At 30.0% G+C, this 13,567-nt stretch overlaps 3 protein-coding genes and 1 long non-coding RNA gene across 6 annotated transcripts; 2 read left to right on the forward strand and 2 right to left on the reverse strand.

Moving 5' to 3' along the window:
* Positions 1–119: 119 nt before the first annotated feature.
* Positions 120–5,353, reverse strand: LOC122574867 (gamma-tubulin complex component 3 homolog). Of its 3 annotated transcripts, none has more exons than XM_043743003.1 (11): positions 4,686–5,353; positions 4,121–4,236; positions 3,782–3,914; positions 3,262–3,676; positions 2,675–3,177; positions 2,002–2,194; positions 1,716–1,920; positions 1,289–1,510; positions 1,073–1,204; positions 616–876; positions 120–376 (listed from the first exon to the last, which is right to left on the reverse strand). In XM_043743003.1, exons 1-11 carry the CDS (start codon positions 4,756–4,758, stop codon positions 200–202), a joined length of 2,430 nt encoding a protein of 809 aa, XP_043598938.1. In that variant the 5' UTR covers positions 4,759–5,353; the 3' UTR covers positions 120–199. The 3 variants fall into 3 exon arrangements, with proteins under 3 accessions (XP_043598938.1, XP_043598937.1, XP_043598939.1); XM_043743002.1 differs by having other exon boundaries at positions 4,070–4,236; positions 4,686–5,352; XM_043743004.1 differs by lacking the exon at positions 4,686–5,353 and having other exon boundaries at positions 3,782–3,946; positions 4,070–4,196.
* An 82-nt stretch (positions 5,354–5,435) lies between these two features.
* On the forward strand, positions 5,436–8,158 carry LOC122574882. Its single transcript, XR_006319222.1, has 4 exons — positions 5,436–5,589; positions 6,630–6,864; positions 6,975–7,157; positions 7,980–8,158. It is a non-coding gene; the product is annotated as an uncharacterized LOC122574882 (long non-coding RNA).
* LOC122574864 (integrator complex subunit 2) lies at positions 5,597–11,014 on the reverse strand. Its single transcript, XM_043742994.1, has 5 exons — positions 10,654–11,014; positions 8,464–10,550; positions 8,165–8,369; positions 7,771–8,077; positions 5,597–6,852 (listed from the first exon to the last, which is right to left on the reverse strand). The coding sequence occupies exons 1-5, from the start codon at positions 10,935–10,937 to the stop codon at positions 6,400–6,402; spliced, it is 3,336 nt and encodes a 1,111-aa protein (XP_043598929.1). The 5' UTR covers positions 10,938–11,014; the 3' UTR covers positions 5,597–6,399.
* Positions 11,015–11,042: 28 nt separating this feature from the next.
* LOC122574880 (oligosaccharyltransferase complex subunit OSTC) lies at positions 11,043–12,633 on the forward strand. The gene is made up of 4 exons (XM_043743039.1): positions 11,043–11,806; positions 11,903–11,976; positions 12,064–12,281; positions 12,490–12,633. Exons 1-4 carry the CDS (start codon positions 11,668–11,670, stop codon positions 12,506–12,508), a joined length of 450 nt encoding a protein of 149 aa, XP_043598974.1. The 5' UTR covers positions 11,043–11,667; the 3' UTR covers positions 12,509–12,633.
* Positions 12,634–13,567: the final 934 nt, after the last annotated feature.

The raw sequence follows: 13,567 nt of genomic DNA on the forward strand, positions 1-13,567 counted from the left end.
AACTATATAAAATATTCGAATAGAGAAGAAAATAAAGTATTTTATAACTGATACTTGTATATTTAAAAGATTAAAGATACATAGACAAAATAATATGTGGGAAGATTAACATAAATAAATTTTTATTTAGACAATTTTTATTAAAAAAATAACATATTTAAATTATGTTTATAATTAGCGATGATAAAGTTTTTACTTATTATTTACAATTAAGATAGCTTTGGTCACTTTGCCTACGGTGCAAATATGTTAATGGCACAACAAGACGACTATCTTTACTTTTATAATATTCATTAAAGTCTAAACGTACGCTTAACAACTGTAAAGACACATCTTCGGCTGATGCAAGCATTATAAGAAACTTTTTCACTCTATCCTGTTAAAAGAAAATTTTTTAATAAAATTATGTTTAAGTGAAGGAAATTGAATTATTTTTCTTATTATAATAAGTAAGAAAGAAGTGAAAGTGTACGTAATTTCATGATTTATTTTATATGCTATTATGTATATATATAAGGTTATATCTAGCTTAAGAATCACTGTACTTGGACTTAATTTGACGATAAAGAAATAAAAGAAATATTTGTAATTAATAATATGTGAATGACATATTACCTGATATGTTCTCGAAAGCAATCTAAGCTGAATTGAAAGTGTGTTTAAATATTTCGAAAATGCGGCTTCACGTTTGGTAATTTCAGCATCATTAGTTTCTGACAAATCTAACCGATTTGACATTGGCAGAGTTACGTTTAACGTATTGTTATCCTTTAATCGTGCTTCGTACTCGTGTGTTGCACGCGTAAGAAACGTTTCTTCAAGATTTTGTAAGTCTAAAATTGGGCCATATACGGAACGTAAGTGATCCATAAGTTCCTGTCGAAAGCAGCATTTACATATTACACATATATTTGTTTGTTTTATATCAGAAATGTCAATTGTAGATTTATTACAATTAATCTGAGCAAATATTTCTATATAAGGTACGTCGATAACAGGGAAAATTACAGAAGAGCATGGAAGAGGATTACAATAAGATGATAATTTCTTAAAAAGTTATATATGTGCTCACCTGTGATCTCTCATCTAACAGTGTACCACGTCTTACAGCGTCTATGAAGTGAGTATGTGCTGTGATAATATCATCCAATGATGCCGCTTGTGCTAATTGTTTTGCGAACGCATCCCAAGAACACTCGATTACCTTAAAATTTATTAATACCTCTTAGCATTTTAAATTAATTAGAACCAAGTTAATTGGAACCAAAATTAAGATATTCTATCTTACCTCGAATAAGAAAAAATATTGCATTTGATGAACCAAATGAACCATACTACTTGTAATTAAATGAATGTGAGTTTGAATTGGCAATACTTCAGGCATTTTACGGAACATCTTTGCTGAAGTTATTTGACGTTTCCAAATTGCAGATAATATAGATTCCATTCTTTTTGCTCTCCACAATGCAAAAAATACAGTCTGATATATTTGCCTACAAGGTTCTAAAATCTGAACAGATAAAATATTCTTATTCGTTTTGTTGTTATAAAAAAAATGATATTTCAATGCCAAGATTTTTAAAAATAACCAAAGAATATTTTTATAAGTTCTCAGGCAAATTTAAAATACCCTCTATTTATACATTTTATTGTTAGTACTGATTACTAAATGTAACGTCTGTTTTTTAAAAGATACAAATTATTTTCATACCTACCGTTCCAATAGGACCTCCTACATTATAATCCAAAATAAAAACATCCCATCCCCTTTCGTTTTCCGAAGGTGCTAATAATCTTACATCAAGTCGCCTATGTATATCTAAATCATCTATCTTTGTAACAGTCGCTCTTATTCCAGTTTCCAAAATAGAAGAGATGTTGTGTGGATATACAGAACTGGCTGGTTTATCTAATTCTGGTCTACAATATAAATACATTAATAAAAAAATAATTCAGAGATTAGAAATAATAGGAAGAATAATAAAAGATAATGTTATTTACTCTAATAAATGCATAAGATATTGAATGAAGTTTCCTTGTCCTAATAACAGATAACCTTTGATTGCATGTAAATGTTCCATGAGGTGATACTGCTTTGTTAACACTTCAACTACTCTAGTTGAAGTTTCTTTATAAGCTGTGTCCATCATCGTCTGTAATCGACCATCGGGGTCCATATCGAAAAGAACGTCAACTAAACAACATGTAAACTTTGCAGAAAAGTGTACATACATTTCATAGAGAAAACTACAAAACATGCAAGGAAATTTCAAAAAATTGTCTTTCATTTATAAGTTAAATGATCTCCAAATTATTAAAACTACAGGAGATATTGTACATTATTAACAAGTAAATAAAATTTATTTTGTCATGTAATGCTGTTAAGCTTCTTTTCTGTACAAAATCTGCAATCCTAGATAATATCTATTTCAATCGAAGTTAACAGAGTTGTTATAAACAAAATATATATCCTTATTAAACAATTCTAATTCATGCTTTGCTTTGGCAATATTATAAAAACTGTATAACTGTATTATAATGTTCGCTAAAATCATATATGTTTCATAGTTAAGCTGCGGAAGATACATACGGATATGTATGTGGAAAAGTATGAACAAATGTATCGAAATTTATGTACTTATTTAGCAAGGTTTTAATTATTACATATAATTACCTTTATATTCCTCGCTGAAATTTTTGAACATTTTTGTATGTTTTCCCTGCCATGGAGTAAAATCTTTACACACTTCACGCAAAAAGTTAATACTTTTGCCTGTTCCTAGAATTTTTCTAGCTTGCATTTTTGTAATAAAAGATGGTAGCATATTATTGCGAACTTGATATTTCTCATGCCACATTCTCTCTCCAGTAATATCAGCACAAGCTTCAATGAAAAATTCTCTATACGGATCATCTAATTCACCGTCTGCAATCCATCTTATCAACATATTGTACAGAGGATCACAAACACTTTGTAAAATCCTTTTAACTAATTTTTTCACGCTGGCATCACCGTGGTTACTAAATTCATATACCGCAGAAGCTAATGCACCACCTTTTTGTCCTTGACAAGCTCTTACTATACCTGCTAGCCATTTTAAAGTTTCTAAAGGATCATACGCCCAAAGATGCAAATGGGACAGTGTAACTCTGTATATTCCTGATTCAGATTGAACTCTATTACACATTTAAACGCATTATTATTATTTATAATAAACCGATAGAACATTATATGTCATCGCATTATATTTTTATCAATACCTGCTCACTTCTTCTTGAATAAGGGCTATAAACCTGTAGTATTCCGATAACTCAGAATGTAACGATGCAATAAAACTATCAGCCACCTGGCCACTCGAAGCAACTGACATTCTTTCTAGACCTTTTTGAATTATGTTATGTAAATATCCGAGTTCACTTAATCTCAATGTAGCTTGCTTCCGTGGCCTATCGATGCTAATCATTGGATCTATTTGGAAACCATAATTGGAGTCCAACTTTAATATCTTTCCTTCAATACCTAGGAAAGAATATATAAGATCTTGAACCAATATATCTTCTGAAATATACTCTTCTCCGTATATTTTATTAGAACTGGTTAAAAAATCTCTTGTATTTTTGTCTGTGTTATTTATAGATACAATTTGTGGTGGTGCAGAAATTTCAGATGATTGTCCTAAATAACAAAGTATATTAAATATTAAATAGTCTAAGGTGCATTAAAATTTTAAGCCAGTTAGAAAGTAGAAGAATATCTAGATTGTAAAAATATATTGCTTACCACTAGTGGATGCAGAAGATGAGCATAAACCTAATTTCAAATCAGGAGCTGAGAAAACTCTATCCCTTAACTGCTCTGCTGATTGACACATGTTTAACAAAAATATCAGGATTTGTGCTCTGTTCTTCAATGACTAAACATATATAAATATATATAAATGGTAACCTGTCATTTTTAACAATATAAACAATTTTCTTTAAACTGTCATGATACGACTATCAAATATTTTATAACTATATCGTGAGGTAGATAAATAATTAATTTTAAAAAATTATATTTATGTCATACCCCAGATCTTAACTCATTATATAATTTATCAAACTGTGCCGCATCACATACTGATAATTTTTCTCTTATTTGACTTCCTACAGTAATTTCATCTTCTTGTAATGTTTCTACTCCTTGGGTTGATGACAATAATCCAAGGCAGAAGCGCATCCACTTCCTAATTATCTCTAAAATCATTGATTCAAAATGTATATGTTTCTTCGAAAGATTCTTACAGTTTCATTAATGAAATATTTGCACTTAATACATAAAGTTTATTATTGTTTAATTACAGGATTTGCCATTTCATTCTTAATAAACAAATAAAATTTTAATGTTCAGTCGTTTGTTTACATTTATACAGCAACTTTTAATTTTGTTGTATAATTATAGGATTTATTCTTGTTTGTAATAATGGCGCGAAAATACCTATATTTTTGTCTTACTTTAGTTTGAGTTAATGGGAAAACAAAATGAAAGTAAAAAGTAGAGTAGAAACACCTTGTATACATAGGAAAATAGCCAAATAAAGTGAAAACGTATACAAGTAAAGGTAAGAAATATTTGGTTTATAATTGATATTATTTGGTAAAATATTTTTCGAGTGTAGTAGAAAGCTAGAAATTATGTTTCATACCTGGTTTTTGTTCCCCAAAAAGTGAAATAATCATCTTTTGAACGAGATTACCAACAGTTTCAGCCTCCATCATGCTTGTATATCGTATTTATTCCAATAACATTTAATACTGTTTCATTCAGGCAAACTTTGTACATAAACTTAAAGTTATGACACTCGAACCGTCACTAAATAATAAAAACTTCTTAGTATTGCTTCGTGTAGCCAACAAACGTAAGTACCAGGACTAGTTTTATCATGGAACTACGATTATATAGAGTGATTACGACTTCGGTTACCTAATGTATTTTAAAATAACAATTTATATAAAATACAATAAAATAAAAATTGTACTGAAAGAAGATACATATTACGATAATTTTTTAAGTTTAACCTATCTTCTTTACGTGACTTTACTGTAAAATCTATTTAAAATTAAAATTAGAATGTAAATTATTTATTAGATTTATTTTAACATAAACAATTTAATATTGTTCGTACGTATTCTTATAGAAAATAATAATGTGCTCTACTAGTAATAGTAATGGTAGAATGATTAAATTCCTATTTCATGTAACCTAGATATGAACAATAATTTAATAAACATACGAAAGGTTCATATCAAATTAGTAATATATTACTACTAGTTTAATTAAAAATAATACGAATTAATTCATTAATGACATTAATTTGAGTTAATAATAAAAATTACAAAACGTTTTCGCGTTTCTAAAGGTTTTTAATAATATTGAATCGTAACCAAATTATTAAAATCTTCAAAGATGGATTTTAAAGATGGATACTAATGGTGCAAGCAGATAAGTATCAACATGGGCATAGGAATAATGCTTCACGGATGCCTCACGATGGTCAGATAAAGTGACACCTAACCGAAATCTATATCAACTATAAACAAAAGATAAAAGTAAGACTTGTGTTACGTGTTATTTTATTCGGCCGCCAGCAAACATTACTAGCGTGTATCCTGATACGGCCTGATAAAAATATACATATATCAGTGTGCTACGGATGCGCGTTTATAGGCATATAATTCACTGTAGCGGTACCAACACCGTAGTTTACGAATATCTCGAAAATTAAGCAATATATACCGTCGATTATATGTATAAGAAAATGTTATTTAAAATGTTTTCAGAAAATTTCTATAATATATTTCAAAATCATTGAAATCAAAGGTGCGAAGGCTTTTCTGCAATTTCATCAAAAAAGTTGAAAAAACAAGATGATTCCCCGAAACGAAGTTTAACCGATTAAAGTGTTTATTTTGTTTCTGTAATTAATTCTCCGTGAGCTTTCACTTCAGTCATTTACTTGCCAAACTTTCGGTTCAGGTCATTTCAAAATCATGGTATGTGCCATGATCGGGGTTAGGTGCGTTTTGATCTCACCTTTTTAATGGTGTAAACAAACAAAAAAAAGAAAAAAAGAAAAAAAAGAGGGAAGAAAACATGAGATATTCCGCTTGGAAAAACGTTACTATTAATAAAATCTCACAAGATACGGCCTTGAGATGCTCGAATACGATACAACACTCATGAAACATTTTTTTGTGTTGTGACAAATAAGAAAATAATTAAGGGTGGCGGCATAGTTAGATAGGACACCCTGTATATTATAAGATACGTATTTACAACTGTTTGGGTAATTACTATTCTACTGTAATACAATCAAACATTGATTTCAGTAGTAGTATAAAGGAATTAAGGATAATATTTCAATATACTTGTGATTGTAATATTGCTTTTTGTAATAACAAACAAAATGTTTCATTAACTTCTTGACATAAAATATCTGCAGATTTATCTCCTAATGCTGCTTGTGCAGAATTAACTCTGCCAAGTTGTAACAGCAAACTTGTTGTATCCTCGGCTAGTGGTGGGAAAGCTAAACATATACGCGTTAATGCTGATAGCACAGGCATAAATAAAATTACTCGATCTTTAGCAGATAATACTCCTAGAAGTGTTATCAAAGTGTTGATGGCCAAACGAGAAACGCTTAAGGCTTTTGGTAAAGCATACTGAATTGCAAGATGCGAAGCTAAATCTACAGCAAATATTTGCTTTTCTGGTTCTGGCTGTGACAGTAATTCAGGAATCCAATCAAGACAAATATGCATGGATGGAACGCCAGTAACTGTAATGGGTAACAGCTCTCTTGGATAACCCTATAAGTAAAGGTAATACTAAATTACTACAAATTAAATATTTATATAGTTTATGATATTTATATTAAACAGAGCAGATAACTTTCACCGTATCGATTATTTGATACTTCTATTATTTTTAGAAATATGGAAGAATATGTAGCGGACAAAGGAGAGATAACAGAACTGATTGAAAGTCTGGATTTATTTCAGAGAAAAGAACCTGACTCTAAATGCGAGAAAATTAAAGATAAACGAAATTCAAGGCAGGGGATAGAAAAACGAAGGAGGAGAAATGGAAATGGAAGCAGGAAGAATTAGAGGAGGTGAGAGATATATTTGGGTTATAGGATCATGAGGAACGGAGAGGATGAGGGGGGGGGTGAGAAAAGAGAGGTGGATAGATGTAGCTTAAAGTGGTTAGTCAGAAGAAAATAAAGAATAAGGTAGTAATGATTGATTAATAATATATCAATTGTAGGTAGGGTAGTAAGATTAAGATGAATTTTAAGCTTAGGTTAAGTTAATGAATTTAGTGCTAAGGTAGAGATAAGGTTCATGTAATAAAGTTTATAAAGTAGGTAATATTATATGTGTAATGTATACATGGTCGCATATATATGTTTGGGTTTTGTGGGGGGAGGGGGGGAATTTTACTATATATTTTGTAATGCTGTATGGTGTATAAGCAGAACATCGTAATCCCATAGGAAGAGCACTGAAGATTATTATTATTATTATTATTATTATTATTATTATTATTATTATTATTATTATTATTATTATTATTATTATTATTATTATTATTATTATTATTATTATTATATGCTGCGCGCGCGCGCGTGTGTGTATTATGATAATGATATGTCAGTAATTAATATTCGATATTTAATATTTTAATAAGTAAAAATAAAAATAAGCAAATTTGTTTGTACATACTTGAAAATGAACCAATTTAGCCAATGATGGGTCTGCTATGAAGACTTGATGCAAATATGAACAGATTATACTTTGTATTTCTCTCAATGACCACATCTGTCCGGGTGTTTCTCTATCTTCTGCTGTCTCCAAACATGCTTCTAATAATATTTGAACAGCCGCGCTTTCTTGTCCTGCCACTAATGCTGTTCTTAAATCTTCTCTTTCAGCTTCGCTTGATAACTGACCAATCTTTTCTATCAATGGTTTGTCTTGTATATGTCTAGATAACTGAGATCGAGAAGCTGCTAATGCAGCTTGTAGAATTCTGAAAATATTTGTACCAATGAAGTACCAATTGATAATAAGTAATTGAACGTTAAATATTTAAAGGCTTACTCAATCTCTTTTTTACCTTAAAATAACAGACAAAATTGGAGCACATCTAAAAACTCTTGTATCACATCTCAATACTTGTAAAGGATCTAGCACAATATTCTCTTGCGTTAAAAAAACATTCTTTACAAGAGAATTTTCTATTAATAAAGCATTTATTGACAAAACCCATAAGCATCTTGGTAGTACTGTATTTAACCTAAGCCATACTTGTTTATATAATTCTAAAAAATTATGATAAATGAAAAAAATTATTCTTTCAAAATGTTAATAAAAGTATCAATGTTAATATTTTATTTAATTGAAGTAAATTGTTACCTTGAATGTACCTAGGAACTCTTGGACTTACAGTTGCTTTGAAATAATGAATTATAACTTCGGCATGCGGCCAAATGTCAGTTGGTTTCATTGACATTAATTGTCTTAAAAGTCTTCCTGTTCTTGAAGGACATGTTTGGATATGTGAAAATGTTTCAATTATCATGATATCAGTAATCTTTACATTCTCATAATTCGTTACTGTAGAATCAATGTTAATCATTTCATTATCAAGCCAATCATCTACTAATGAAAGATGAGGGAAATGTGTTGCTAATAATCTGAGAAGGGGAGAAAATAATCCAGCATAATTCATTTGATCTCTTTGAACCAACTGAAGTAGGTATTTTATTGGTAACTCTGATAGAAATTCAGTTGAATATGATTTAACTTTCCTGTCTTGTGATATAAAAGTATGCATATTAGATAATCTAACATCTTCATACAGTAATAAGTAATATAACAATAGTAATTGTGATGTAAGAGAGGGTTTTGAAATATCGATATCCATATTATCTGTTTCAGTCTTGGGGACACTGTTGATATTCTTAAAATCAAAATTTGCCCCGAAAACGCTATTTTGAAATACCCTTCTAATTTCATCTTCAGTAATTGGTTTGTTTGTGTGTTCTGATGTTTTATTATTTGTCACTAAAATTGAATTGACGTATACTTCGACTAAAGCAGGAAGAACCGGATGCAACGGTGGTACACTGTTACAAATTTGTTTATAGATCCAATTTTTTATCGGCACTCGATGCTTAGCAAATGCTCTTGACTTCAACAATTGGTGAATACAGTGTACAGGCAAAAATCCTGGGATATTTGCGTTTAAATTAGCTGTTACTGGTACTTTTACAGCATGAGAAGTGACAACTTGTTCAGTGAATATCTCTTGCATAAAAATTTGCTTCATTCTAGTTAAATTATTTGGTCTAATTGGTATTTTCATCCCCAAAGTTGCACACACGAGTTCACAAATAGCCGACAGTTGATTGCTATGAAAATGTATTGCCATCAAAAGCAACATTTCTCCAAAACTTGCTGTTACACCACTAGCACTTTCAAAATAAGCTTCTTCGCGTACAAGCCATTGCACCCATTCTATGCTTCGCTTTTCAAGATTATGATGGCCTATTAATGAAGAACATGCAATAAGCATACAAAGGCCTAAAGAGACAAATCTCACACCAGCTGGTGATGGAGGAGGATGAGATGTCAACAATTGCACTATCATTGCTACTTCATCATCTTGAAATTTAATACCTCCAATGCCTCTTAACGCGCAATAAAGACGCAACAATGCACTGGCTTGAACAACCTGACTTTCTGGTAGTTGACCTGCATTTTGAGATGTTATTGCTTGCAATCGTTTTAGCAGTTCTTCTCTTAAACATTGTAATGCTGTATGAGATTCCCATTTACGTTTCTGACCATTTCTAATAAACATTGCAATCCATGTTCTTACTTGTTGATCGCTGCCAAGCAGTAATCCTGATACAAAGGCAACTATATCACTTTCTGCCAGTGTATTATTGATATTTTCATGTTCCAAGCTTAATGTAATTGCTAAAGCAGGCATTCTACATAATTCTACACACTTGGCTCTTATTGCTAACGCCTGGCTTGGATTCATTTGACATAACATTGTCAAAGCCATTGTTCTAATCCTACCTAATGCTGATTCTTCTTGCCTTTCTCCATTACCTATCAAATGTGCACAAACTTCAGAAAAACTATCAGGGATATTAGCAACTATCCAGCAAATTATTTCTGGACCATATTTAACATGTAATAATGTTTCTGCAATATCCAATATTGATAAGACTGTTGGTAATTCTGATAGTGCTACACAAATCACATAACTAATCTCTTCCATATAAACTGCATTATCAAATAAATCGGATTGTTTAATTTGAAATTCTTGATTTTTCTGTTGCTCCTGTACTTGAGAAGCTATATATAACAGTTCACTCAGGACCAATCTAATTCTCCTGGTAGATTCACTGCGCTCAAATTCTAGAGCAAGACCACTTTGCAGTGACTGAGCAAGTACGCTATCCCTTTGCAAGCTTCCCATCTTTTGTCTGTAAGAAGAAGCTTGTCATTTTCATAAGTATACTTTATACATTTCATAATATCCTTAACAATATTAAATGATAAAACATACATGTCAACAATATAACTAACCTTAATTGTTGTTCTTTTCGAACATCCGTTTCCAATGCATGAAAGTCAATAGAAAGCAGCGCAATTATTGAATTCACTGATTCAATACCAGATAAAATTGACAGGACCTGCTTTCTTTGTTCTACACATTCTTTTGTTACATCTAATGGAGATATAAGGCTCATTCGAACTAAACACGGTAGAATTGGTCGTATTTCTTTGTGAGGGCACGCAGCTAAAACTCCTATATCTACATTTTGTATTGCAGTAAAAATTCGTGGCAATACACGTGTATTTTCTTGCATGGCTAACTTATATTATTTGCAACTGCTTAAAGTTAATAAAACACGAACGCTTTACACCATGAAATTTGTAAACTAGTGTAACTATACTTTTACTTATATTACAATGTGTATGTTTACATTAAAATTGAATTTATATATTTTGAAGATAAAATACTTTAGGATTGATACTTCGACCTAATGAAAATTACTTTATTCGAGTCCAACTAGGTTAGGAAGCATGAGTCTGTCATCCATATTTCTATTCTAATTATACTGTCGCATGTAAATATGCACGGTCGTACGTCTTTAAATGTAAATATGTACATGTACGGAATTGGATGAAAAAGTTACTTATAATTTGTTAACTAGCCTATATAAATTTACTTATGCGTAAAACAAGGTTAAAGTCACGCTCCATATGAGAAAATATGACAAGGAAACAATAGAAATATTAAAATGGGCAAGATATTTTGTTACATAAATAGCCATATTCTCGATAGTTATATTGGAAATAGAATAAATTTATCGTATAAATTTAAGTAGAAAATTTGGTTTCTAAGAACATTTCTAATTTATGAAAGCTTTGTGAATTACAAATTTGCGTAAACCAGCAACTTTTCGTATTCCTTTATGCCATACTGCCATCTATTAAATGTAATACATAGCCTGTATAGCAAACGTGGAAGTTTGTTTTGCAAAGGGATCGATGGGAATGTTGTACCGTATATAATATCCCAATTTTGTTATAAATATGGAATATATATACCGTTTACCATTTTTAGCATTAGAAGTACCGAACTTAAAATTAAAAAAACCATCATGGTTTGTGAAACCTAGTTCTATGGTAGTTTTCTCGCTTATACTTTTGTCATATTTTCTAGTAACCGGAGGTTAGAATTGTATAAAATATAAGTTTTTTTTTATAAATTTCTTCAATGAAATAAAAGTAAATATTATTTATATTTCGATGATACATCTTTTTAAAGGTATAATATATGACGTAATTGTGGAACCACCTAGTGTAGGATCAACAACAGATGAACACGGTCATACAAGACCTGTAAGTAAACGGAGTAATTTTATATTAAAAATTTTATATTAACAAATAATTGTCGCTTTGTTGTGATTATGTATTTATTTTTTGTAGGTGGCATTCATGCCATACCGTGTAAATGGGCAATATATTATGGAAGGACTGGCATCTAGTTTCCTCTTTACTTCAGGTGGAATTGGCTTTATACTATTAGACCAAACGCATAGTCCATCAACGCCTAAACTCAATAGAGTTCTTTTAATATGTGTTGGATTTATTAGTGTTATTGTATCGTTTATTACCTGTTGGATTTTCATGAGGATGAAGCTACCGTAAGATTTTTATATGTTATATATTGCAATTTATAACAAAATAAGAAATTCTTCGTCGAAGGCAATATTTACTAATATTTTTACTTTATTTATACTTCATTACATAAAAATATAATAAAAATTTGATAAATATAAAATAATTTGGATATTAAAGGATTTGATTATAAAAATTAATACATAATCTAATAAATAATGCATATTATTTCAGGGGATATCTGCAATCATAAATTCAGCGAGATTAAGAATGATGTGAATTAGAGATCAATATTTTTTACACATTAAAACTGTCACATTTTGTATTAAATATATTTAATATGTACTTTACAAATAATATTAAAAAAATATTTAAAAACCGTGTCAAATATATCTCAAAGGATGAAAAATTCTTATCTGTTTTCGTCTCCTTATTGCTTTCTCAATAATAGTACCAACTAGCATAATTTTTTATGAAGAAATATGTTTCATACAGGTTTTCCCTCATAATAATTGAGCTTTATTACGATAAACTTTGTGTGTGTGTGTGTGTGTGTGTGTGTGTGTGTGTGCGCGTGCGTGCGCGCGCGCGCGCACGCGTCTTATTAGGATTTCAAGTCGTATGAAATATTAACTCTAAAAAAGATTAGTGAGATACTTACTACCTATGACTTATTGCGACGATTTTAGAAATTGTATGTATTCAGCCTATGCATCGAAATCGATAATTAACAAATGATTTTAAGCAGTTCTTCAATAAAAAATACAATTAAAAATGTTTCTTAATTTTCTGATTTTCAAAATACCTTACTATTCTTATTTTGTGGATTTTTAATGTGTCTGTCACAACATAGGTATACCACATAGGTATAGTATAGGTATACGACATGTTTCAATATGTTTAATAATGATGGTAACGACATCTGCTAATGACAACAATCCGATTGTTATACATACATACGTATTTGGTTGTGTAGCACGACCATTAATATCTTTCAATATGTGGCACAATTGTTGCGTATAAAAGTAATTAGTATGTTATACTTTTTTTTACCATTAAAAAACATGTTTTCTATCATATTTTATATAAAATTTTTTTGTATATAAAATGACATGATCTTAAACGCACAAAACCAATGTGCTAGTACCATAATTAAAAGTAAAAGTTAATGAAAGTTACACTTATATACATAATGTAAGCAGTAATGTGTAGTGTAATATAATGTAAATATGATAATAAAGTTATACATATATAATTTTATATGTCATTCTTAATTGTTGCAATAAAAAACATTACGATTAGTATATTTCTT

This window comes from Bombus pyrosoma, linkage group LG14 (genome assembly GCF_014825855.1).
Source record: "Bombus pyrosoma isolate SC7728 linkage group LG14, ASM1482585v1, whole genome shotgun sequence".
Taxonomy (NCBI): Eukaryota; Metazoa; Arthropoda; class Insecta; order Hymenoptera; family Apidae; genus Bombus; species Bombus pyrosoma.